The 24,986-nt window shown below is 45.8% G+C and overlaps 1 protein-coding gene and 1 long non-coding RNA gene across 6 annotated transcripts in view; both read left to right on the forward strand.

Moving 5' to 3' along the window:
• The window catches only part of LOC135916975 (probable chitinase 10), a 185,974-nt gene that overhangs the window by 17,631 nt on the left and 143,357 nt on the right, over positions 1–24,986 (forward strand). For 2 of the 5 annotated variants that reach the window (XM_065450411.2, XM_065450410.2), the window contains exon 2: positions 23,821–23,929. The exons of the other annotated variants lie outside the window; for them this stretch is intronic. In XM_065450411.2, the coding sequence (XP_065306483.2) occupies positions 23,821–23,929 (109 nt within the window). The remainder of the gene's footprint in view (positions 1–23,820; positions 23,930–24,986) is intronic. 5 annotated transcript variants of the gene reach the window in all.
• Positions 13,281–18,269, forward strand: LOC139057757 (uncharacterized). The gene is made up of 3 exons (XR_011512997.1): positions 13,281–13,371; positions 16,227–16,319; positions 18,131–18,269. It is a non-coding gene; the product is annotated as an uncharacterized lncRNA (long non-coding RNA).

Genomic DNA, 24,986 nt, shown 5'->3' on the forward strand with positions numbered 1-24,986 from the left:
TTACATACATGTCGGTGCATGTTCGCGTTCTTTATTCTACCGTACAAGAACGAGCGCGCTTACCGGTCTTGTTTCAAGATGAAGCGCCAAATGTTTGCGATTACATCTTACCACAAGAATTAACACATGAACAGTGAAGATTATGCGTAATCGATTTGTCTCAATGAATGGGCAGTTATTGTCAGAGACGAGATATTTTGTAAATATCATGGGAATGAGTTCAACCAACTACATTGCAGAACAGCAGTGCCCTTTGACACTTGGGTTAATTGCTTGCTGCATTCGAAAATTTCCTCCGACCGTTGTACTTGGATCTATAGGCCACCAGTCCCCTTCGAGACCATTTATTGCCAAATGTAAACGCAGTTACGGTCATTATACCACTCCCTGCGTTTCGGTACTGATTTAGAGTGTGCACAATTTTTGGCGTATAGAGCACCAATGTCATTCCCAGTGCACCAGCACCTGAGTGCCGCAAGCTTGTTTACGTATGCACGTATGTCCCCGGCTCTCCATTCACCTAAACATATATGCTGCGTTATTAACTACAAAACGCTTAATTTAAGAATATTGCGAGAACACGCATATATTTGCGCATATGATCAGCGTTACTAAGCCCATATGCGCGGCGAACTGCGACCGGAATAGAAGATGCGTATATATATTTATACGATTTGTTATTGCAGCTTTTGGTAGAAGGCTAGCTCTCGTATTTTGTACGCAACTTCATAATGCGTACAGTTTGCGTGTTCAATAAAATATTGTTAGCTGAAACTTTATGAGTACGAGCGCTCATTCAGACAGCTTAAATTTTCTCACAATATACGCATGTTCACATAACAAAAATACGGAATTCTCTCTGTTTCCCCCAACCGTGTATAGCCGTTATATGATTACAGTGAAAATGTCCGTAAAGCTGAATACGGAGAGCACTTTCCGTATATTAACGGCAGATTTTGCCGTATTTTTGAAATAGGACATACTTTCCGTATTTTTGTCTGCAGTTCTCCGTATAATGACAGAAATCCCCCGTAAAATTACGGAAATTTTTTACAGTGTAAGGTCCGGCGTCGTGTAAGTGCTGACGCTGTTGCCCTGCCTTGTTGGTGCCGCGGGGTCGGTAACCAGCTCGAGTTCGGCGTATTGCGCCGTTGCCCATAGACTTGTGCCTTTGGGTGATCGTGCTTGCAACCGCACGGCGTGTGCATCGCGTTAAAGTCGCCCACCCTCCCCTAATGAACAGCTGTTGCCCCTGGGTGACGTCGATTGCCTGCTTGAAGAGGACATGGAAGCGGGGCTGGCGGCATCTGGGACTGCTGTAGACGTTGAGTATGAAGATCCTGTTGCCCGTATTGCGTGGTGGAATTAGTTGTGCGAGGACATTTTCAATGTCTCTGATTTCGGGGACGTGTTCGATAGCTGTGTCCGCTCGCTTGAGCAGCGTGGTGGCGCTTGGTTTCTCTACCTTGCCTGTTATAGACTGGTACCCCGCGAGTTCGGCGGGACCGTTCGTTTCTTTTAGTGTGATGGCGTCTGGGCGTTCGGGGATCGTTTTCAGGTATTGTTGTAAGTGAGCTCGTTTGTTTTGGTAACTTCTGCAGTTTCACCGCTATATCGTTCGTTTTTGTTTCGATGGGTGTCGGGCCATGTTTATATGTTACATGTGTTGCGCCGCTTCCCTATGCGATGGTACGATCGTGCTGTTCGCGGCTTCTAATCTGGACAATCTGAGGCGAACGCTTTCCAAGCTCCGCTGGATGGTACGCGTGATGGACGCGATGATGGGTTCCTCGAGATTGCTTAAGCGACCCTCGATTGCATCTATTCGCACGTCGCGTATTGCTGCGCGCGTGCGCTTGCGTCGTGTTGCCTCTGTAAGGGTGGGAGTGGGTCTCCGTTTAGTATCGGGGACGACCTCGTCGTCCTCTATGGGTTCCTCTTCTGTTCCCTGCGTGGCTTGTGTGGCCTGTGTGGGAGTGGGTCTGCGTTTAGGGTTGGGGCATACGACCTCCTCTATGGGTTCTTCTTGAGTTTCCTGCATGGCCTCTGTATGGGTACCGCTTTTCACGGCATGCTGAAGTTGTTGTATGAGGTCGTCTCTGGCGCGAAACTTTGTCTGCATGTGTTGTTCTATTTGCTTTTGCAGCGCTTGTATCACCCGTGTTAATTTAGTTATCTCCGTGTCTGTTTTAGCTGGTGTTTTGTCGCCAGCCTTCGCGGTTGGTGCTCGTTTTCCCGTGACCGCATCTGCCTGCTTCACCTTCTCGGTGGTCTCGGTGTCTCTCGTTAGGGTCCTTCTGGGGGTGCGGCTGCGAGACCGACGTTGGTGCTCCTGCTGCCGGGGATCTGGGGTGCGGCTCCGGGACCGAGAGCGGCCTCGGCTGCGGGTCCTGGATCGCGAGCGGGGCTTGCAGGCGGGACTCGTGGATTTGGCGATCACCTCTGCCTCCTCGGCTGCCCTATGTCGTTTCGATTGCCTCTTTGTCACGACATAGGGTGTCTTGTATCTTGCGCGGCAGTTGCGATCCGCCGTCATGTATGTTCCTCCGCACAGCTTGCAACGGGGGGAGCACTGGTGGTCGGTGCCTATGGACATCACAACCACGGCACGCTTTGTTCTGCAGATTGGGGCACACGTCCATGTGGCGACCGAGTCTCCCGCAGCAGTGACACATGTCGATTTGCTTGCGATGCAGGGTGCAGCGAAGGACGGAACCGCTGTACCTGACGTAAGAGGGCACTCGTGGTCCTTCAAAGGCCACTATGACCGTCTTGGTATTACTGCGCCGTTTGGGTGCCAGGGCACGGGGGTTGCGTGCGTGAATGATGTTGGTGGGAATGGACTTGGCGTCTTCCTCCAACGGGCTTCCCCTGATGATTCCCTTCACCGTGTAGTCGGGGGCCTTCTCGTAGGCACTGACCTCGTGGCGGCTGTTACCGATGCTGATGGCTTGTAATTGTCTGTACTTAGCGGCGTGAGTAGCGTGGGGTGTGTAGTGTGGGGTCCTTCGCTGCCTGTTAGGTAGCATATAACCTAAGAAGGTTCGAACCTGTCGAGCCAATTTATTGCTCAATGCCACTGAGCCACTATAAATGTCATGTCCGTTCTACGAGGTTAATAATGCTCAGTTTATTAGGTAGGCTGCTTGGTTTAGCGTCGCGATGGAAACATTGCAATGCAACCGCCCAAAGGTGACTTGGACGACAAAGAGACGACAATCGACATGTCAGAGTGGTAAATTGTACCAATGAAAAGAGCAGGGGTAAAATGAAGCAGAATAAGAAATGACTTAGCTGACGGCGGTCACGTCAACGTTACATTGTTGAACCAGGTGCGAGAAGACCGAATTTCACATTCTGCAACATCGTCCAGCCATACTTGGGGCACTTCTGAAGACGTTTATGTGTGTGAAATCCTCATTGCGAGGAAAAGACACAGAAATATGTAGCAAAAAATAAGAGTAGAGCGGTGAATTACTTGCAGGAGAGGTGCTTGCTGTGAACGCTTAAGCTTCCAGAGCAATTCAGCTGCTTCTGATAATTAACGTACATAAGAGAGGGCAGTATGCACAACGGCATATCAAAATAATGAAACGGGAAAGAAAATCTGGAGGACGCTTAGGCTTCGCCTTTCGAAGTGAAACGCGATAGCATTCAAAGACCTCTGACTACTTCTTACGCTTCGCAGCAACTGCAGCTTATGTAACCACACTGTACAAAATTTCCGTAATTTTACGGGGGATTTCTGTCATTATACGGAGAACTGCAGATAAAAATACGGAAAGTATGTCATATTTCAAAAATACGGCAAAATCTGCCGTTAATATACGGAAAGTGCTCTCCGTATTCAGCTTTACGGACATTTTCACTGTAATCATATAACGGCTATACACTGTTTTGGAAGAAACAGAGAGAATTCCGTATTTTTGTTATGTGAACATCCGTATATGGTGAGAAAATTTAAACTGTCTGAATGAGCGCTCGTACTCATAAAGTTTCAGCTAACAATACTTTATTGAACACGCAAACTGTACGCATTATGAAGTTGCGTACAAAAAGTGAGAGCTAGCCTTCTACCAAAAGCTGCAATAACAGATCGTATAAATATATATACGCATCTTCTATTCCGGTCGCAGTTTGCCGCGCATATGGGCTTAGTAACGCTGATCATATGCACAAATATATGCGTGTTCTCGCAATGTTCTCAAATTAAGCGTTTTGTAGTTAATAACGCAGCATATATGTTTAGGTGAATGAAGAGCCAGGGACATACGTGCATACGTAAACAAGCTTGCGACACTCAGGTGCTGGTGCACTGGGAATGACATTGGTGCTCTGTATACGCCAAAAATTGTGCGCACTCTAAATCAGTACAGAAACGCAGGGAGTGGTATAATGACCGTAACTGCGTTTAGATTTGGCAATAAATGGTATCGAAGGGGACTGGCGGCCTATAGATCCAAGTACAACGGTCGGAGGAAATTTTCAAATGCGGCAAGCAATTAACCCAAGTGTCAAAGGGCACTGCTGAACTGCAATGTAGTTGGTTGAACTCATTCCCATGATATTTACAAAATATCTCGTCTCTGACAATAACTGCCCATTCATTGAGACAAATCGATTACGCATAATCTTCACTGTTCATGTGTTAATTCTTGCAGTAAGATGTAATCGCAAACATTTGGCGCTTCATCTTGAAACAAGACCGGTAAGCGCGCTCGTTCTTGTACGGTAGAATAAAGAACGCGAACGTGCACCGACATGTATGTAAACTACTGGAAGGTGACTGAAGATGAAGGACCTATTACCGTGCTAGTACTGTGTATACTGTCAAAAAGAAGAAAAAAATATTTCGGGAAGAAAGAATGCCCAGTGTCGAGATGTAACGATTCAAGCTTTATTTCTTTTTGACCTAGAATGCAACACCATTAGTTCCACGTGCTTTATGCATGGGTAATGTTATGACACAACTCATTATTTACCCGTTCATTACATGCACCAACCCGCCTAAATTATCACTGTGCTCGAGCTTATGGACGCATCGCAGTGCACTGCTTTGCACTTCATTGTAGCACAGGGGTTTGCTATCGCCAGTAGCGAATGCTTTGGTTGACCTCTCTGCCTTTCTGCCTTTTGAATTCTCTCTCCCTTTGTATAAAACGCACTAACTTGTGGGAGAGAAAGCGTTCTCCTCTTTTAGATTTCAATTAATTGTCAAGCAATTACATTGCAGTTCCAGTAACTAGAGCACAAATGCGAAAACGAAACCGATTCTGTTCGGTTCTCCGCGCTCAGAGTGCGGCACCAGGGGGCAGGGCGCGCTGCGCGTCCGTTGGAGTGGCAGACGGAGATGCACATGTCTAGTCCACGACCTACTGGAACTCCAGACCTGCACAGATATCCGGCTTCTATGGGAGCAGCTTGCGCCCACTTTCGTTCAACCGACTGCCGTAGGTGGCGCTTTTATAACCTGTTCGTCTGCTACGCGGTGGGCGGTTGTGCGGCGTTGTGCGGCGTCATCTCAGTGCTGACGCCCGTTATTGCAACTGGGTCGCAAGCCCCAAGGGTAGCGTTGGCCTGGCGGCCTGGGGCACACTGGAAGCATCCGAAGGTCCCAGCAAAGCATGAGGCGACTGCTAACAGAACAACTTGTTTATTCTAGCATCGCAAAGAGCGGGCGGTCAGGTCGACCGAAGTAGAGAGACGGGAGAGCACGTTACTCAACAGAAGAAATCGGAGCCTCTCTCTTGGCGTCCGGGGGCAGCTGCTCTTATACTCTCGGACTTGAGAGCAAGAGGGAAGGTCACGAGATGACACCACATGACGGCAGCGACGGACGGACTGAGAGACACGTTGGGACAAGGAGGTGACGCATCAGACGGGCCGGCGCCGATCAGACCTCCTCGCTTCACACTGGGGGAGCTCCTCTCCCCGGCTGCCGCGCTTTGACAAGCGTGGGCACACACACACACACGCACACACAAAGACACGTGGCACTGAACATGTCGGGACGCGCTCGGCGGGGCGCGCTCGCGGCCGCTCCGAACGAGCCAAAATGTCCGCCGCTTGGAACGAAGCTCCGGCGTACGTTGCATCCGCGCTGGCTTTACCGCGCGTCGTAGGCGAAACGTAACAGACCGCCCCGCCGGGGGAGGGAGATCCCGATGGTCAGGGGACTGCATCCGCTGTCCGGAGGGATGTCGCTCGATGATGCTCATAACCGAAGTCGGTCGTCCCTCGGCGTTTCTTGAGCGCAGCGCACCGAGAAGGCCTCGTTCTCACGTTCAGGTTCACAGAGGACACTGCAAAGTGACTTCGGGAGAGTTTTCATTTTTCTCTCGTTCCCAGCAAGCGTTAGAACTACGCCGAAACTCAGCCGCTCAGTCAGCAAGCACGGCACAACCCTCACTAAGCCATGCCAGGCTCTTTCCCCTTTAATACTACTGCCTAGTTCCTTACAGTAGTCTAGCAGCACTCAGAACGCGTCCCCAAATTGGAGAATTGCACTAGAAAGCACATCATCACTTTGAAACACTACACAAAAGCAATATGTTAAAAATCCTGCCTCAGGAAGAAAAACATCAATAACAAACAATTTTGAGGCTGATTCCCACGTTAGGGGCTTCGACTTAAGCCATCGGCGTTACGTTGAGACTCCCCTTTTTGTAACGCACCTCAAAGGAATGTTGTTGCAAAGCGAGGCTCCAGCGCAGGAGGCGGCCATTTGTGAAAGAGATAGTCCGCAGCCATTGGAGAGGGCAGTGATCCGTTTCGAAGCATGCGAAGGGGAGATCGCAGCGAGCGACCGTACACTAGCTCACCTGGCGAAAACCCTGTAGCCGCATGCGGCGCGGTCCTCAATGCAAACATCACCCCAGGCAGAAACAGCTCCCAGTCAGTTTGTTGTTCAAACCACAATGCTCTCAACACGCGCTTCATGACGGAGTGGAGCTTCTCAAGGGAATTTGACTGTGGGTGGTACACTGAGCTGTGTAACAGCCTTACCCCACACCTTTCGAGAAAAGTTGTCGTCAAAGCGCTAGTGAACACTGCGCCCTGATCTGATTGGATTTCCGCAGGAAAACCAACTCGCGCAAATATGGACAGTAGTGCATTGACTATCTCAACTGAGCTGAGTTCTTTAAGCGGCACTGCTTCAGGGAACTTTGTCGCTGGGCAGATCACAGTCAAAATGTGTCTGTACCCCGTGGCTGTTACCGGCAGAGGTCCCACTGTATCAATAACAAGCCGTCTAAAAGGCTCCGTAATGATAGGTACCAACTTCAACGGCGCCCTCGATTTGTCCCCTGGTTTGCCGACCCGCTGACAGGTGTCGCATGTCTTCACAAAGTGGTCTGCGTCCCGAAAACACCCTGGCCAATAGTACTCTTGCAAGAGACGGTCCTTAGTTTTCTTAACTCCTAGGTGTCCGGACCACGAACCCCCATGCGACAAGCGCAACAGATCCTGACGATAGCACTGAGGCACGATCAGCTGATTGAACTCCACTCCCCTGCGGTCTACGTACTTCCGGTACAGGACCCCACCTCTTTCCACAAAGCGAGCATTTTTCTTGGCGATACCTTCCTTGACAATGCAGCGTATGTTTTCTAGGGGCGCTATTCTGGACATTCCGCCATTTTCTTCGGTGCGTGACGTAGGCGCGACGCAAACAAAATGGCGCCGGTGGCCCAGTTTTGCTTACGTAACGTGACGCCAACTTGACGTTTCGCCTAAGAAACTGAAATGAAGGCACTGAATGTAGCGTTATCGGTTAAGCAAAACAGTTTTCCTCCGCAGTAAAAATAAAGCAGCTATCTCAAAGCGTATGATTGTTCCGTCGAAAACGCTTCGCGCTTCCGTCGTCTGCTGCGTACAAGCCGTCGTCTGCTTCAATAGCTAGGATGCGTGTCCCCGGAAAATGCAATGAGTCATCGCATGTTGGCGCCAATGCCCTTGTTTTCTTGCTTGAGACAACATACGCGACCTACCAGTGGTGATGCGCGCACGTTCTAGGCCACGTTATCGCTATTTCGTGAAACGCAAGTGACTCAGCCCGACTCGGCTGGCTCAGAAACGGCCGAATATCACCGATAGCGTTGCGGGCGCCAGAGATAACCACTAGCGCGACGCAAGCGCCGGCGCTGCCATCTCTTGTTCATTTCGCTAGTTACTCGCACCGCGGGAGGAAAGGCGGGAGGAAACTTCAAGGCGCCACCTTGCGTACATTTCTTTTTATAAATTAGAAAAAGGCCGTTGTCATAACGTCTGATTGTGCGAAAAGGCATTAATCTCGATTACAATAGAAATCCAGCAGTGAAAAGTGGACAACATTGCTGAAAGTTTGCTATATTCAACCAATATTATTTCGTATAAACGCGTTCTTTTAAAAAACGATGGCCCCAAACACAAATGCCAACACCACCCGAGAGCGATGCAAATACTATGAGCACGCGTTATGAACAAAAGATTTTCGTGGCGCCAAACGACGGGGAAAATGTGGCGATACGCATTCCTCTCGGCTGCCATTGCATATGGCTTCCCATTAGCATAATTCGCGCGGCTCGTCGCAGCAAAAATTATGGCGGAAAATCTCAGCAATGGCGGCCCTGCGAAACGTCACGCGTCGTCAAAATGACGTTTACGAAACAGCCCTTCCTGTGACGCTCCTTATGAGATATTCCTTCAGCCAATCAGCAAGCTGGCATGGCGCATATCTTGAATCGCCACCACATATTCGCGCAATTGCAGATGCATTGCACTGGCTTCTGCACGCTACCGCTCACATTCTTTTTGAAGCGCTAACATCACAATATATCTGCCAAGGATCAAAAAAATGTATTAGTCCATAACATTTGCAGCTCCACGTCACGTTTCGTCATCTTGATGAAAACGCAAAATTACATTTTGCAATACTTCCGCTTCCCGGCACAAATTTCAAAACACGTGACCTCTCGACAGCCAATCAGAGAGTAAACATGGCGGATAATGGCGGCCGTGCAGCCGCCATGCGTGTCCAGAATAGAGCCCTAGGCTGCCATCCTTCTTTTGCTCGGCTATCAAAGCCGACCGGCTGACTTTTAGCAACCTATTAAGTCCGTCTGACGTAGGCGCGATGAGCAAATCTGCAGATAGCTCTTCTAACTTTCCCGCATCGGGAATTTCTTCTCCAGTATCTGGTGCCTTTAACGCTACAGGCTCAATTTTATTCAGTTCGGGCGTGCTCTGAATATCACCTTGCTGCGCCTCTGACCCTTTCTCATCGTTCGACAACGTCGGCCCCGCAACTACCGCCTTTGCAGCGAGCTCCCGAACCTTCGATCTGGTTAAGGCCTGAACGCTAGCCTCACCAAACAAAAGCCCCTTCTCGCGCAGGAGGTGATCGGACCTGTTCGAAAATAGGTACGTGTACTGGGGGGGCAGCATAGATGACACTGCCGCCTCCGTCTCAAGTGCTCCGAAAGGACCTTCAATAAGCACTTTTGCTACGGGCAGACACACGCTGTGAGCTTCCACGGCTTGCTTGATCCATGCGCACTCGCCCGTGAACATATCGGGTTCTACGTAAGAGGGGTGAACTACATCCATCGTAGCTGCGGAATCGCGAAGCACTCGGCACTCTTTCCCGTTCACAAGGAGGTCTCGCATGTAAGGCTCGAGAAGCTTCATGTTCTCGTCAGAGCTGCATAACGACAAAAACACGACTTTTGTTTTTGTTTCTGGACACTGCGCCGAAAAATGACCCGGCTTCTGACACGTATAACAAACGCGCGCTTGCCTCGCCTCGAACCGCTTTCTGCGTTCGGCTTCGGCTGCCGCCGTCTCCTTACGTTCAGTCGGACTGCTTTCACTCGCGTCCGCACTACGTGTGTCCCCCTTTGCTCTCATGGGCGTGAACTTCGGCCTCTCGAACTTAGAGCCAAATTCACCCTTTTGACCGTCCTTAGCTCCGCGAGCCCGACGCGTCACAAACTCTTCGGCTAGCTCAGCGGCTCTAGCCACCGTACTAACATCTGGCCTATCCAAGATCCAGTACCGCACGTTCTCAGGTAACCGACTATAAAACTGTTCCAGCCCGAAACACTGCAGAACTTTCTCGTGGTCACCAAACGCTTTCTCTTCTTTGAGCCGCTCCTGCATGTTTGACATAAGCCTGTAGGCAAACTCTGTATACGACTCACTTTTGCCTTTCTCATTTTCTCGAAACTTCCGACGGAACGCCTCCGCGGACAGCCTGTACTTTTTTAGCAGACTCGATTTCACTTTGTCGAAATCCTCTGCCTCCTCTCTCTCCAAGCGAGCGACTACGTCGGCCGCCTCGCCGGGTAACAAAGTGAGCAAGCGCTGTGGCCACGTTTACCGAGAGAACCCCTGCTTCTCGCACGTTCGCTCAAAGTTAACCAGGAACAAACCAATGTCCTCTCCAAGCTTAAACGGCCGCATCAGGTCAGTCATTTTAAACAATACTCGTTCTCCTGCACCGTGTGCCTGACTTCCATTACGAGCGCGTTCCATCTCTACCTCGAGACGCTTCATTTCCAAAGCGTGGTCGCGCTGTTCTTTTTCTTTCTGCTCTTTTCGTTCGCGCTCATCTCTCTCTCTCTCTGTTCTTTACGTTCAAGCTCATCTCTCTCTCTCTGTTCTTTACGTTCAAGCTCATCTTTTTGCTCTTTAAGTTCGCGCTCCTGTCTTTTTGCAGTCTCCCTCTCCTCAATGGTCTCAAGGCATTCCGACAGCTCGTCATCCTCAGCTCCTAACTCAAGAATAACCCTTAGCAGTTCTGGTTTTCTGAGTTTGTCTGAGACATCCAGACCCAACTCTCTTGCAAGCTCCAACAATTTCGGTTTGCGCAACGACTTCAAATCCATGGCTGCTCTGAATGCTGCTTTTTCTACTGCCTACTATTGTCTTGCCGCAAACTAACCCGGCAGCAACGACAACCACAATTACCAGCTCTGTTTCTGACACTAACAAAAGCCTGGCAAAACTCAGAAGAAGAAAGTCCCGCACTCACCAAACCTCGCAGCCAAGATTTCAGCGCCGTCGTTCCGCTGCAGGCAACCAGTCATCACACAGGGCTCGTTGCACTGCTCCCGAATGGTCGTTGTGCTGCTCAGCATACAGTCAACCGCATTTCTTCGCTGCTGGCCTCCGTTGTCGCGATCCCACCGCTGGCAACCAGATGTTTGAACCTCACCGATGGCACCGGCTGTTGGAATCTCAGTGCTGACGCCCGTTATTGCAACTGGGTCGCAAGCCCCAAGGGTAGCGTTGGCCTGGCGGCCTGGGGCACACTGGAAGCATCCGAAGGTCCCAGCAAAGCATGAGGCGACTGCTAACAGAACAACTTGTTTATTCTAGCATCGCAAAGAGCGGGCGGTCAGGTCGACCGAAGTAGAGAGACGGGAGAGCACGTTACTCAACAGAAGAAATCGGAGCCTCTCTCTTGGCGTCCGGGGGCAGCTGCTCTTATACTCTCGGACTTGAGAGCAAGAGGGAAGGTCACGAGATGACACCACGTGACGGCAGCGACGGACGGACTGAGAGACACGTTGGGACAAGGAGGTGACGCATCAGACGGGCCGGCGCCGATCAGACCTCCTCGCTTCACACTGGGGGAGCTCCTCTCCCCGGCTGCCGCGCTTTGACAAGCGTGGGCACACACACACACACGCACACACAAAGACACGTGGCACTGAACATGCCGGGACGCGCTCGGCGGGGCGCGCTCGCGGCCGCTCCGAACGAGCCAAAATGTCCGCCGCTTGGAACGAAGCTCCGGCGTACGTTGCATCCGCGCTGGCTTTACCGCGCGTCGTAGGCGAAACGTAACACCACCTATGCTCGTTGATTACATTTCTTGCACCGCTCATCCTCTTCTAGTTTCGCTATTCAAACGCAAAGCATTCGCAAATATGTCTTCTTTTGTATATTTGTGAATTTATTCATTTACCGCCAAAACAAGCGCTTTGTGCCTGCCGAAATGGCAAGACCAGTGCTGAACAGATCGCAGAAGCAGACGACAGCGAACAGGTTATGACTAGCGCCACTCTGTTCGTACGTTCTTTTCCTAGCGGCAAAAGGGGCGAACTAGACCAGGCGTGCTGGAGGAGGGAGATCTGTGCAGGTCTGTAGTTCAGTAGGTCGTGGTCTAGTCAGCCGGCATTTTTCGAGTCGTGTTGTAAATGTTGTTAATTCGCCGTAAATATCTCTTGATTTGTACTCAAGGGTGGAGCAAGACCCCAAGGAAGAGAGATTGACGTATCGGGAGCGAAGAACAGAAACGATGGATGGCTACGCTGCTTGGGTCTCGGCACGTTCGAATTGGCAAAGTTCCGAATTTGTCGCTGTGTTGTGTACGCTTGTGCGCTCGTCATTTGCCGTCATCGCGCGGAGATATTTGCGCTGGATGTCTTTCACTTCGTGTACAAAACTCTGCTCGCTGCGGCATCGAAGAAGTTGTCCTGTGTTTGGGTCCACGTATGCGCTTGGACACGGATAGCCTGCTTGCTCTCAACGGGTGTTCAACAGTCTACGCGCGCTCGTAACTTGCACACGAGGTAAGCCCATTTTAATCTTATTTGGTTTGCATAACGTAGGTGCTAAAATGATGTGTGGTAAGCCGGTGTCGCGAACAGAAATATTGTTTCAAAAGACCACTATGCAACGTCTTAGGGCAAAAATCACGCATGAATGGGGAAAGGAATCAACCTATCTTTTCAGATCGATTCCAGTCGTAGCGCGATTGGCTCGATCGCAATTTCCGTGAGGTACTTCTAACCTTTTGTTCACTCGCGTTAAAAGCGTAGAATAAAACTGCGTCCAGTTGAGCTCTTGTATTGACGCTTGTATTGGCTTGAGAGCATACTGTATCCGATACACGAACTTCTGTTAACATACGGAAATAAACGTTCGAGGCAATAGCAGTCGCTCACTACCTGGGATCGTTACTTTCTTGCTTGGGTGCACGTTTTAATTGTGACCAGAAAAAAACGTCTTGCTGCACCGCAAACGGTGCAGCAAGACGTGTTCCTTCGAATGATGTCTGGGCAGTCAAGGCATTCGTGCCACTAAGCAAGCAGTAAACGGGGTATCAGTGCGCAAAAATTTGGACATACAAGAGAAGCGAATGGTATCATCATAGACTCTTTTATTTGACGAATAATTCAGTTGTATTACTAAAGCGGAGAGTGGATATGCATGAAAGTCAGATTGTATTGATACTCAGCAAAAACAAGCTAACTTATCATTACTAATCAATCCTTTTCTTTTACTGAAAGGCAAGTTGCTGTTGTCCTGGAGCTGAGAAGAGGTCTGCTGCCTGCAATGGGTCCATCTCTCTCAAGTTATTGCAGTATTATAGCTCTCAAGGTGAGTGGATTTTTTTTTCTCAAAGCTATTTGCCACCTGAATCATGACCGTTTACTTAGCTGTGTAGGTGATCACTGTTAGTGACATTGGAGTGCTGGTGGACCAGCACTCCTTTATGATTGCAACGCATATGACAGAGTGCAGCTGTGGCAGTATGCAAATGTGTTAATCTATAAGCCAAATTAGGTTCTTTGAGGTAATATGTTAATATATTGATGACATTGGATTGTGGTCTAGCAGGCAAAAATGCTAAACAAAAAGAAATTTTAATTTGCACTTGGTAAGATGTGCAAGCAATTCAGGCTGTTATACATGAAATGGGACATTTGTAGATGTCTTCTACAGTGCTGCAGTCCTGAATTGCTTCAGAGTTGAGTGATACCACTATAATTTCTCTGTAGAGCATGCAGCACAGTTTAGCTTTGGGGGAGGCTGGCATCAACAGGCGTCTACTTACTGTGAAGTTCAAATGAGGTGTTACTGTTAGGGTGACTATATATAATTTATCGTTTAATTCTAGTCTTGTGTCAGGCAGACATAGTTTACCCATTTGGTTAAACAATAGAGATGTAATATCTATGTATACAAGTATTACCCATTCATTTATGCCATTTAGACAATGGCAGAAATGCGTGGGTAATACTTGTGTACATAGACAATACATCACTATTGTTTAACCAAGCGGTGCTTGGTTAAACAATTATGTAATGTAATTATGTAACAATTATGGCTATTATTAAGTAATGTCAGCTTTTGTTATAACATTAAGGCACCTTTTATATAATTAGAGATTACCACCATTGTGCACCATCATAGTGTCATATTTACACTAAATGTATTTGACTCTGCTATAAAACCTTGCACGGCGGTGCATCATGAAATTTTTTTTATAGTTTCTGGCCTCAGAATGCACTTCACGTTATATTCTTGTTTGCAACAAGACTATAATGCAGGTTTCTCTCCTTATGTTTTGTGGCACTTCAAACTGCGGCGAGCTAAACCACTGGGCAGCAATACTGGATACGCTACTGCGTGTGTAGCTGTCTTCAAACACACACAAGGAATACATCATTGCTTTTTTAGCACAAACAACGGACACAAGAAAGACGACAGAACAAGGCGCTACTCTCAACTGACATCACTTTATTGCGTCCCTCCTTTGTAGACAGCAGAATCTAGAAGAACATTTGCTGTGAACACCATGTGCAGGAACCACCAACATCTGATCAAAAAAGCACACTCATGCGACAGAATAAAAAAAACAATATTGAGCACTTTACAAGGTTAAAGAAAGCACACTAATGCACTGTGACCCCAATGACTGTATGAAGAAAACTTCCGATAACTCTGGCGGTGGTATCACGGCTCTTTTTTCAAAATCGCAGCATCACGAAACATTGCGAACCGAAGCGATCCATACCAACAGGCACAGGTTCCCATTTGGCTCAACATTGTAAAATATGGAAGTGCAAAGCCATGTTTCGTGATACTACGATTTTGAAAAAGTGCTGTGATACCACCGCCTGAGAGTTATCGGAAGCTTTCTTCATACAGTCATTGGGGTCACAGTGCATTAGTGTGCCTTCTTTAACCTTGTGCAGTGCTCAATATGGTTTTTTGGATCCCGTCGCATGAGTACGCTCTTGTGATTGGTTGTTGTTGGTCTCTGCACATGGTGCTCACTGCGGATGTTCTTCTAGATTCTACTATTTATAAAGGAGCGACGCAATAAAGTGATGTCAGTTGAGTGCAGCGCCTTGTGCTGGTCGTCTTTCTTGTGTCCATTGTTTTGCGCTTAACAAAGTATTTATGGATTCACACCAACTAGTCCGCCAACACATTGTGTTGCGGGCACTTCTGAAGTACTGTCTGTCCAATAACCTTGGTGGCATGGAAGCGCCGTCCACTTCTATGCGTTGCTTTCTGTTTCATTGTGGCATCACATCACATTATAATCATAATGTGTATGTACTTTTTCCAAGAGACCCATATTCCTATCCTTGTGTTATATTTGCTGTCGCATTATTTATGTGCAAATGATCAGTGCTCCAAGCTCCATTTTATCGCAAAGTAAACTACTGGTACCTAAACAGTTCTGTATATCAGAAAACCAAAGCTGAACTGCCGAACAGTACCAAGCGGCAGCCTTAGTGCAGTGTCAAGTAGTCAGACTTTATTGGTCATGCAGAGGCACACAGGATAGCTCTTTATTACTTGCTGCATAATTAAGCTGTGTGAAAACTGAGTATTTATGTAGCTTCAACCACATGCTATTGGTCATTGCTCCTGCCCTCATCAAATGTAGAAGATTATCACGACATTTCCTATTCTCTTTTTCCTTAATACAGTCGGATTACTGCATGCGTAAGTAGGAAACGGATCACATAGGCAATCAAAAACCAACATTGTGTAAACTTGGAACATTGATTGTACAGTTTGATGACCCAGAATAAGTAGAAATACACCATAAATGATTGACAATTAACTTTTACTTGACACAGGGCTAAAGCATACAGTAAGCATACTGTATGCTCATATGGTGTCACATCAATTTAAATTTTAGTGTAGCTTTACAGTGTACGCTTCTATTGTTGCATTCTGTCAGAGGAATGGTAATGTTTCGCGTGTATAGCAACGAGACTGTCTATATACAGAAGTAAAAATGTGTGAACTGTATTTTTTAATGATTTGATAGAATGTGTAGCACAATAAAGCCATACAATCAACGCACAGTGATGTGACTTTCTCTGCACATGTTGCCGGTTAAAAAAAAGTATGGTGGAAGCTGTTGCCAAGGTTCCGACCAGAAACGACAGCCAGTCTAAAAGGGTCCACGCCACTGATCTCTACTACAGGGGATGAACAGCACATCGAGCACCCTCAACTGAAGCCGGCCTTGTCCCGGAAGTTGGTGCTTGACAACTTTGCGGCAGCACTTTGTTGCACGGGTGTGTAGCATTTCTTCCCCTAACATGCCTGCCTGATGTGCCATAAACTACCCAAGCAGTGTTTCGAGGTGTCCAGAATTTTTCCATTTTAGTGTCTACAGTGTCGCTAACATAAGTGGCGTGCAATGGAAACACTGGTAAATGAGAAAAAACTTGATGTAAGAGAACACTATCGTATACGGGTTCAGATTGTCATAAAAGTGCTTACCAGACATGTAGAGACCTCCTAAAATGTGAAAAACCACAAAGAAAAGTTTTTCGGCAGCAATATTATCTGATCGCACGCACTAGTTAGTCCACCATATGCCCTGCTTCCAGGACAAGCGATTGCATGACATCGCATTTCCACTGGCTTCACATGCATCCGGTGCGGTGTGCTGCATCCAGCGAAACATGTTAGAAATCAGTGGTGCACAGTGTTTTCTGTCCCCTTTCTCGACGCCTACTGAACACATGTTAAACTGTTTCCAAAGCAGACAAACAGAGGGAAAGGGTTCTGAACACATTGCATTTTAAAGTGGCTGGTACTGGGTAACGCAAGTACTGTGGCATAGTAGATTTGCACCAGGCAACCTGGGTGCCCAAAAAGGCTGCTGTTTACTTGCTAATGGCCAACATATTGTGAGCATGTTGAAGTTCTTTTTTTATTCTCATCGCTTATTTAGCTAACGGAGACAGCTTTCACAACTGAAGAAGCCTTGAAAGCATGAAACACTTCACAAAACCAGCTTCAATATATCGTGTCTGCATCAAAATTTCATGGCTGCATGAGTGAACCCTCTGGTTAACATGTAAGAGAGTTCATGATGTTTGCCATGCATTATCCACTTTATTTACAGGTCAACCCTATGTTGAGATTTAAGCTGATGTTGCGTTTAGAGAAATTATGGCCGAGAGCCAGCTTTTGAGAATACAGATTGAGCTTGACAGATTAAACGCCAGAACAAGTCGTTGAGGATTTCAGATCAAGAATCTTCAAAGGCCAGTTCATTTAGTGGTGTTAATATTCTGCTCGAAGTTGTTGATTGTTACGTTCATATGGTGCCCAAGCATTGCGGTAACAACTTCAGTTGGAGTACATAGCAAGGGCGTATTCGATGTAAGCTGCTGGCTTTTTTTCTGTGTTTTCAAAAAGTGGTTTCTTGTTCAGTTTAAATTTTCAAATTTTGCATTGTTTATTAGGTGTTGTGTCTTGTTTCCTTTCCTGCAGCTTCTTAGTTAAACACCTGAAAGTGAACACAACTTGACATTTTGCTTGATTGCCTAGATTACATGCCCTCGATGCAAAACAATTTCACTTCAAAACTGCTTGTATCATACTGAAAGAATAACTTGAAGCAGCCATAGCCACCAATAACACGCAAGAGATGATTATGAAAATTTTAATATTGTTTTTGGATCTACAGGGTGTCTTAACTATCATGCACCAAGATTTAGAAATATGTAAATGCGATTTAACTAGACAAAATGAAGGTAATGTTTGCCATCACCTAGAGATACTCTGTTATATTGCGCATTGTGCCTAATTACATAATTCTTAATTAGTTATTAAATATCTCAAATAATTAAATGAAATGTGTCAGTGAAAAGTTGTAGAGCAATATGAAAGCCTCCTGATACACTTTTTTGTTACTGTTACTCATTGTGTGCTACATAAAAGTGTTTTTCCAAGGAATAAGCCTGCGAACACACATAAAGTGTCTTGAGTGGCCAGTCATGTGTCAGTTTTGTGGTGCAAAGCCACGAATACAACTTAAATGGGCTCTTTTAAGAAAAAGACTTAGCTCAGCAAATTATCTTTCTTTGTGCAGCCTGTGGAGACAAGGTTTCTTAGACATGGCCGTGGCCCTCAAGGAAGATGCCGAGGCCACAGGCAGTTCCTCCAGTGACCGTGAAAAGGTCCCCTGGGGCACAAGTCTGGTTTGGCACCCCCACCTTTCTCCTGCAGCTTTTCTGTCTGCTTAGCTAACCAGGTGGGTCAATGATGGCAAAGGGAAAAAAGAATTAACAGCATCAAACGCAGAACTTGCTCAAGCTCAATGCATTTTTGGTGTGAAGTTTTTCCCTATCATTTATCGAAAAACGGGTTATAAGTATATGATATGGTCTTAATACGGACACCTCTGTCCCACAGAGAATTAGCAGTAAAAAAAGCAGCTTATGAAGGCTTGAATATTAGCTAGGATGATGCGGCATATATAGGATAATGATTATGAATGTTTCTAATGCCGGCTGTGGTAGTAGAGTGAATAATCAGAGTTAATATATAGGTTGAAGGACATTTCGTTCCAATGCCAGAATTTTAAATCATCCCAAATAATTCTTGCATTTTATAGTCTTCATTTTATAGTTCTTGATGCTTGCTTCTTGCTGACATCATTCTTATGCTGCATAATTCACCTGTTATAAATTCCCTATTTCCCCCATTCAAGCAACTTTACATTCATCATAAGATACCTCGTAGATGAGTTCCAGAAACTTGCTGATGAGATTAGGGGGCGGCGTGTACCCCAGGCTGAGATATGCATTCAAGAGCCTCATATCTTGCACATGTTAGAAATACTCCTGCTAAGCAAGTTCTTGGTGTCATACAAGGTTATTTGCGAATACGGATTTGCCTAAATTTAGAAAACAGTCAATATAAAACATGTCAAGCGATATCGCTGACGATACACACACATTCCAACTGAACTAAATACAAATAAATATAGCATCAAATGCAGAATCATTGGCATGATGCCATTCTTTCAGTGGAATAAAATCTGTCCTGCATTGTAAATCTGAAATCCTTTATAATCCAGACTACTAAATACTTATGAGGGTTGTAGCATAAAATATGCATGTATTTATTCCTCGTTTCTTTACTTTAGGACCCGATAATGCTTAAACAGCAGTGAAAGAACTGAGATCACAGTACCTAATACTTTATATTGCTCCAGAAATCCGTTTCTCTGCTGATCGCAGCATTCGACACTAACAAGAAGGCACATAACACTTAGGGTGGTGCTATTCACTTTGATTGTTTGGGAACGAAACCCATAATGTACATGTTATGGCCCTACGTGTCATTACATTTGAACAACAAAAAGGTAGGGGGTTTGCATTTTGCAAAACTGCATGGAGGTTTTCACTGTGTGCAATTAAAATTAGGAACCTTCCCAGCTCATATTAAATGCATTCTCCAAAGCTTTAGGTTATACAGGTGCACTACTTTACACAGAACACACTCTTTTTCCTCATCACGGCTCACACTCTTAGGCAGAGTTACACCCTTTGAAGTGCCCCTTCTTCCACACAACGATAATTGTCATCTGCCTTTATGCATTTTCTTTCTTTAACGCTGCGAGCCCTGTGCTTTCCATTAACGAATGGCATGCGCGTCAACAGCATGATAGCATTCTCGACAACAAAGTAGCGGGCGCGGCGTCTTCAAGAAAGGAAACGCATCAAGGCAAATAACGATTATTGTTGTGTGGCAGAAGGGGCACTCCAAAGGGTGTAACTTTGCCTAAGAGTGCAGGTGGTGATTGAGATTCTTCAAAGGTGTTTCATTGTATGGGATGGCACATCGCGCTTCACTTATTTGCAGAATATTGCATTCCAATTGTGTCATATGAGATAAATCCATTAGAGAGCTTTAGCTTGCCCTAAATTTATTACAGCTATGTACTGGTAAACTGGCCGCAGCATGCAGTGCTTGTGGAAAAACAATTGTAACTGCCATATTATATGTAACTGTTAGTGCACAGGCATCGGCAGCAGCAATGGTCAGGGTACACTTGTTTCTTCTATTCTGGGGTATGCATCCTCCACTAGAAAGTAGTTTTTTTTCGTCTTCCTCTTTACCATATTGGAATGTGAAATGGGGTGTAATTTGTAGGATATACTCTTGCATAAACTTCATGAGCATTTATTCTTGTCTGTGCCACAGATCATTGTTGCTACCACTGTAAAAGCAGGGTGCCTGTTCACAGCACCCATAGGGAACAATCTGTGAATCTTTAACGAACAGTAAGGATAATGAATAATCGAATAATTTTTAGTAATTTTCAACAAATTTAGCACTCTTTGCTTTCCACTACGGTGTTTTTCAAACTCTAATATTGGCACAAGGTTTGAGTGCAGGATGTCATTTTGTGTGAAAGAGTACACTTGTGTGCATAACACCTCATCGTCAACATTCTGCACAGAATGTCATTAGCTTTCGTATGCATTGGTCACTATCTCACAAACCGGTTGCTCCTTTGTTAGTTGGAATGTAGCATTTATGTAAAGCACATTTGATGTTCTAACAAAAAGCATTGTGCCCTCTTATCCCCTAATTCTCCTCACTTGATGCCTAGTGTTGTAATAGCATGGTTGACACCATGAGAGTCAGTGTGGTGAATAATTGTCTGGTGGAGTAGGGGGTGTACATTAACTTAAGCAACTTTTCCAGACGACTTGAATCAGTATTGTGGAATGCTGGTTTTTTTTTCAATCACTGTTACCAAGTTACACTTTGGTTGTGGCAACAAGTATAATGTAGTTCGCTAGCACTTCTGCCAACACATATAATGTGCAGGCATCTGTGTTGAAAAAAAGACCAGCTAATGGTTTGCCAGGAGCTAAGGTCCATTTAGACCATTAAATTTTGAACTTACACCGGTGGAAATAACTGGTGAATGAAAGCACACCCCGGAGAACTGAAGCAAGACTGCGAGTCGGCCTAGTTTGAACAAATTCATCTTGAAACTTATTGTGCGCAACAAACAGAGACGAAGAATAGAAGAAACACAAGGACGAGCGCTTAACATTGTGTTTCTTCAATTCTTCGCCCCTGTTTGTTGCGCACAATAAGTTTCAAGATCAGCAGGAGAACTGACCATAATATTTTCTTTCATTATAACACCGCTGAAGCTTTGAACTGCATTTGAACTGGCTTGTTTAAAAAATGACCCATTTCCTTGTTCAAGACAAAGGTTCCACAGGAAGACAGAAACTTGAAGCCGTCAACGGCAGCATGAATATAAACAGCACTCGACGTTTTGCAATCTTGCACCTGGTTATGTTATCCATCCAATTTTTTTCCACAGGCTGTTCTTTACTGTTTTATGGTCATATCCAGTTTAATTTTAACGTCCCTATTTTTTAATATTTGGTTAATGTATATTTTCATCGGCTTTCAACAAAATATATATTCATAATGTGCCTTCATTTGCCATTTGCAGTGATCTTAACCAGATGCATCTTGATACAAAATTTATTTTCCTTAATTCTTTGTTTTCTTTTTCCAAAAGTGCAAACTGTTTATCTTGATACCTATTTTGTCTTCTGGGAAGATTGGTTCTACTGGATTAATGACTGCATACATGTGTACATCGTTTTCTGTTTTGGTCACCCCTACTCTTGGCAAGTACTGACAGCATTGCTTATACCCGCTCCATCACAATCACCACTGCTAAGCACACCCTTCCTTCCTTTATTTTAACACTTTGGCTTCTCTTGACCTATTATATGCACCAGTTACTTCTCCCCCAATGAGGCTAGGGGCCAGTGAGATATGCACAATCCCACAACACAGCCAAGGAAAACATTTGCTACCCTAATGACAAGCACCTATGTCGAAATGTTGGCTACAGCAACATCCCTTGTGCCAACAATGTTGATCTACTTACATGTTTTTCTAACACAGAAGTTACTGCTTTGTCGTGTTCTGTGATTAAACTTTTTTGCCGCTTTCTTTAGGATGGATATTCACGAATACTATTTGTTTCTCCTAACAGCAGCAAGTTTATCCTTGCAAGTGTTTGGAGTCAAGAACAACTTTCACCAGGAAGAAGTGCAAGACGAGTGATTGAAGAAAATAAAGTTGCTTCTGTGATCTAAGAACTTGAGGACTGAAATGTTGCACCTTTTTGTATATATGCTATGCAGTGCATTCATATCACCAAGTGCAAAGTGCTTTATCTCTGCAGCCATGTCAGTGTGTTGGCAAGACAATTTTCTCAATGGTGACCTGCTGCTTTGACTATGAGCTGCCTTCATGACATTTGCATTAAAGGAGATGTACTATCGTGGACAAAAGTACCCTGGAAGTGCGAGCGTTGACCAAATTGCATTTCTGCTCAAGACCGCTGAAAACAGTGGGTCACGTATGCACATTCCGAACGCAGATGGTGGCACGGCTGATCCCAGCGAATAGCACACCAATGAAATTCGGTCGACTCTCGCACGTCCTGGGCAATTTTGTGCCCGATGGCACATTCTTCGAATGGATATGCTCTGCAAGATGAAATACGGGAAGCACCTGTACTTTAACGGATATAGTACAGATTTAGTATACGGAGTCTTTCGTTTTCTGAATACGGCAAGCACCTGTTTTTTAACGGTTATAGCACAGATTCAGCATACGGTGTGTTCCATTTTCTGAATACGAGAAGCACCGTACTTTAACGGTTTTAGTACAGATTCAGAATACAGAGTCTTCAGTTTTCTAGATACAGAAGCACTCGTATCTTGTGTTACGGTCTCTTTTTTTACAGTTGTGCGTGCTACGGAATTGACCGTTCTTAATTTACGGAAGAGTGTTCGGTCACAAATTACCAGCAAATTTTCTGTAAAGTAAGGCAAATTTTTTTTACAGTGCATAATATTTACCGGGAAACACTGGCGGCGAAGGCTATGCGCGAAGGCGAGCTTTCTGGTAGAAACACAGCCTTTTGCAGGGCCGCGGATGTGCCGGGGCGTGCGCCATCTGGATGGTGTTTCAAGGAACCGGCCACTTCGCTTTTTTAATGCTACAAACACTGTAAAAGGGGGTCTTGTTTGAGTTTCCGCTTCATAGAAGTATATTTTTTTCATATATTCCAATTACAATCTGTCCTTAGCATATCTGTAGGTTGTGTGTGAGTGGTACGATTTTCCTGACGAATATTACTATGAGACATTCAATTAGTTCAGTAACGTGTGTGTGCTACACGGAGGGCCTGTGTGGTTGGGTATGCATGGTTCGGAATGAGTTTTCGATCACAAGACCACGAAGAAGACGACACGAGGTCCCTAACGCTTTCGCGTTAACAGAGACGTTCACACCATTTGATGGCAATGGCTGCTCCTTGCCACAAACAAGACCCTTTTTTACAAGACTTGCGCTTGTCATCAGAATTTGTGCTCCCACGAAAGTTGACAGTCATGGAGCGCTCGTTTCATTTTTCTACGCTAACAGAGAAACGCGCACGAAGACAAACGCCAGTACTCCATCTTTTCTTTGCCATTGTGAAACTGCGCGCTTAGTTGTTTCTTGCCCTGAGGGTCTATTTTTTCGGTGATTGCAGAATAATGTGTTCTTTTACTGTACCCGTCGCACCCTCAATTTTTTAACATTTACGCGGAATAAGACAGCACAATAAGCTCTTCTGGAATCGCAACCGCTGCGAAAACGCGCAAATTGTTCAAGATAATTGCACATGTGGTTACGCTAAAATGTCCTCAAGTAAACTGCTGCATTTCCCACTTACAGGTGACAATGTGGTCGCTGGCGCTGGTATGCTCTGCGCTGGTGGCAGCAGCAGCATTCGCTGTTCCCAACAAGATAACTTATGTGGAGACTACCCAAACGGCTTGGAAAGGTATAGCGGTTACATAGTCATCAAAATCGTGAGAAATCTTGCGCTTTGTACCATTAGGTCGTAATAAGGTTGCTGACGTTTTTGAATTTCCAGCGTACATTCGGGAATCAGGCGTGAGGAGACGGACGCACGTAGAGAAGGATTGACAGGATGAAACACTTGTATTTTCTGTCTTTCTAGTCCATTGTCTTTCCACCCCATGCGTATTTCCGTGCCCCTGACATGAGGATTACGTGAACAATTTCAGACAGTACTTTTGCGCATGTGGGCTTGTATATGGACAGTAAGCGTCTACAGAAGCTGCCGGCCAGAGTTATTTTTTTATCTTTGAGTAAATGTATAACCACTAACAAGACCTACCGCTTGTGCTTAGTGCGTAACGAGGGTCTTATGATACTGAGCACAATGTTGCCGATCATCTGCGGATGCAGAGGACGTATTTCTGTAGGGGTAAAATTTAAACAGGCTCACGTACTCATAATTGTGTGCACGTTAAAGAGAACCGCATGTTGTCGAAATTAATCCGGACATCTCCACTACGGCTTACCTCATAACCAAATCTGCTGTTTCGGAATGCTAAATTCCAAAAGCTTAATTCCTTACGATCACTAAAAAATAATTAATAGCGTTCACCAGAAGCTGTCAAAATCTGCGAGGTCAAGTGGTGTCCGTACAGGAATCTCAGCGGGGCGTTGACATCGGTGTCTCGTACTCCCGTTTACTGACACATACAGAGTGACTGGTCATGGCAGATAAGATAGCCTACATATATAACATTACGGAAACGTAACCTAGTAGCGTAGCCCAGCTTGATTAATTTTGTCATCCTCTTACGCAAGTTGAAATTAAAGGTTGGTTGGCACTCAGGATATTTGGCCTGGTGGTTAGAAAATGGAAATTGCACGGAGCTCAAACTCGGGCCCTCTGCGCAATAAAAGGTGCGTTAAAGGTTCGCGAAAGGTTTGTTAAAAATGCATCACAGTTCGCCAGTGGCAATTTCGGAGCATTAATTGTAAAAAGAGGCGCTTTCTAGGTTGCTGGTCTGGAGAAACAATCG

The sequence above is a fragment of the Dermacentor albipictus genome, chromosome 1, assembly GCF_038994185.2.
Source record: "Dermacentor albipictus isolate Rhodes 1998 colony chromosome 1, USDA_Dalb.pri_finalv2, whole genome shotgun sequence".
Taxonomy (NCBI): domain Eukaryota; kingdom Metazoa; phylum Arthropoda; class Arachnida; order Ixodida; family Ixodidae; genus Dermacentor; species Dermacentor albipictus.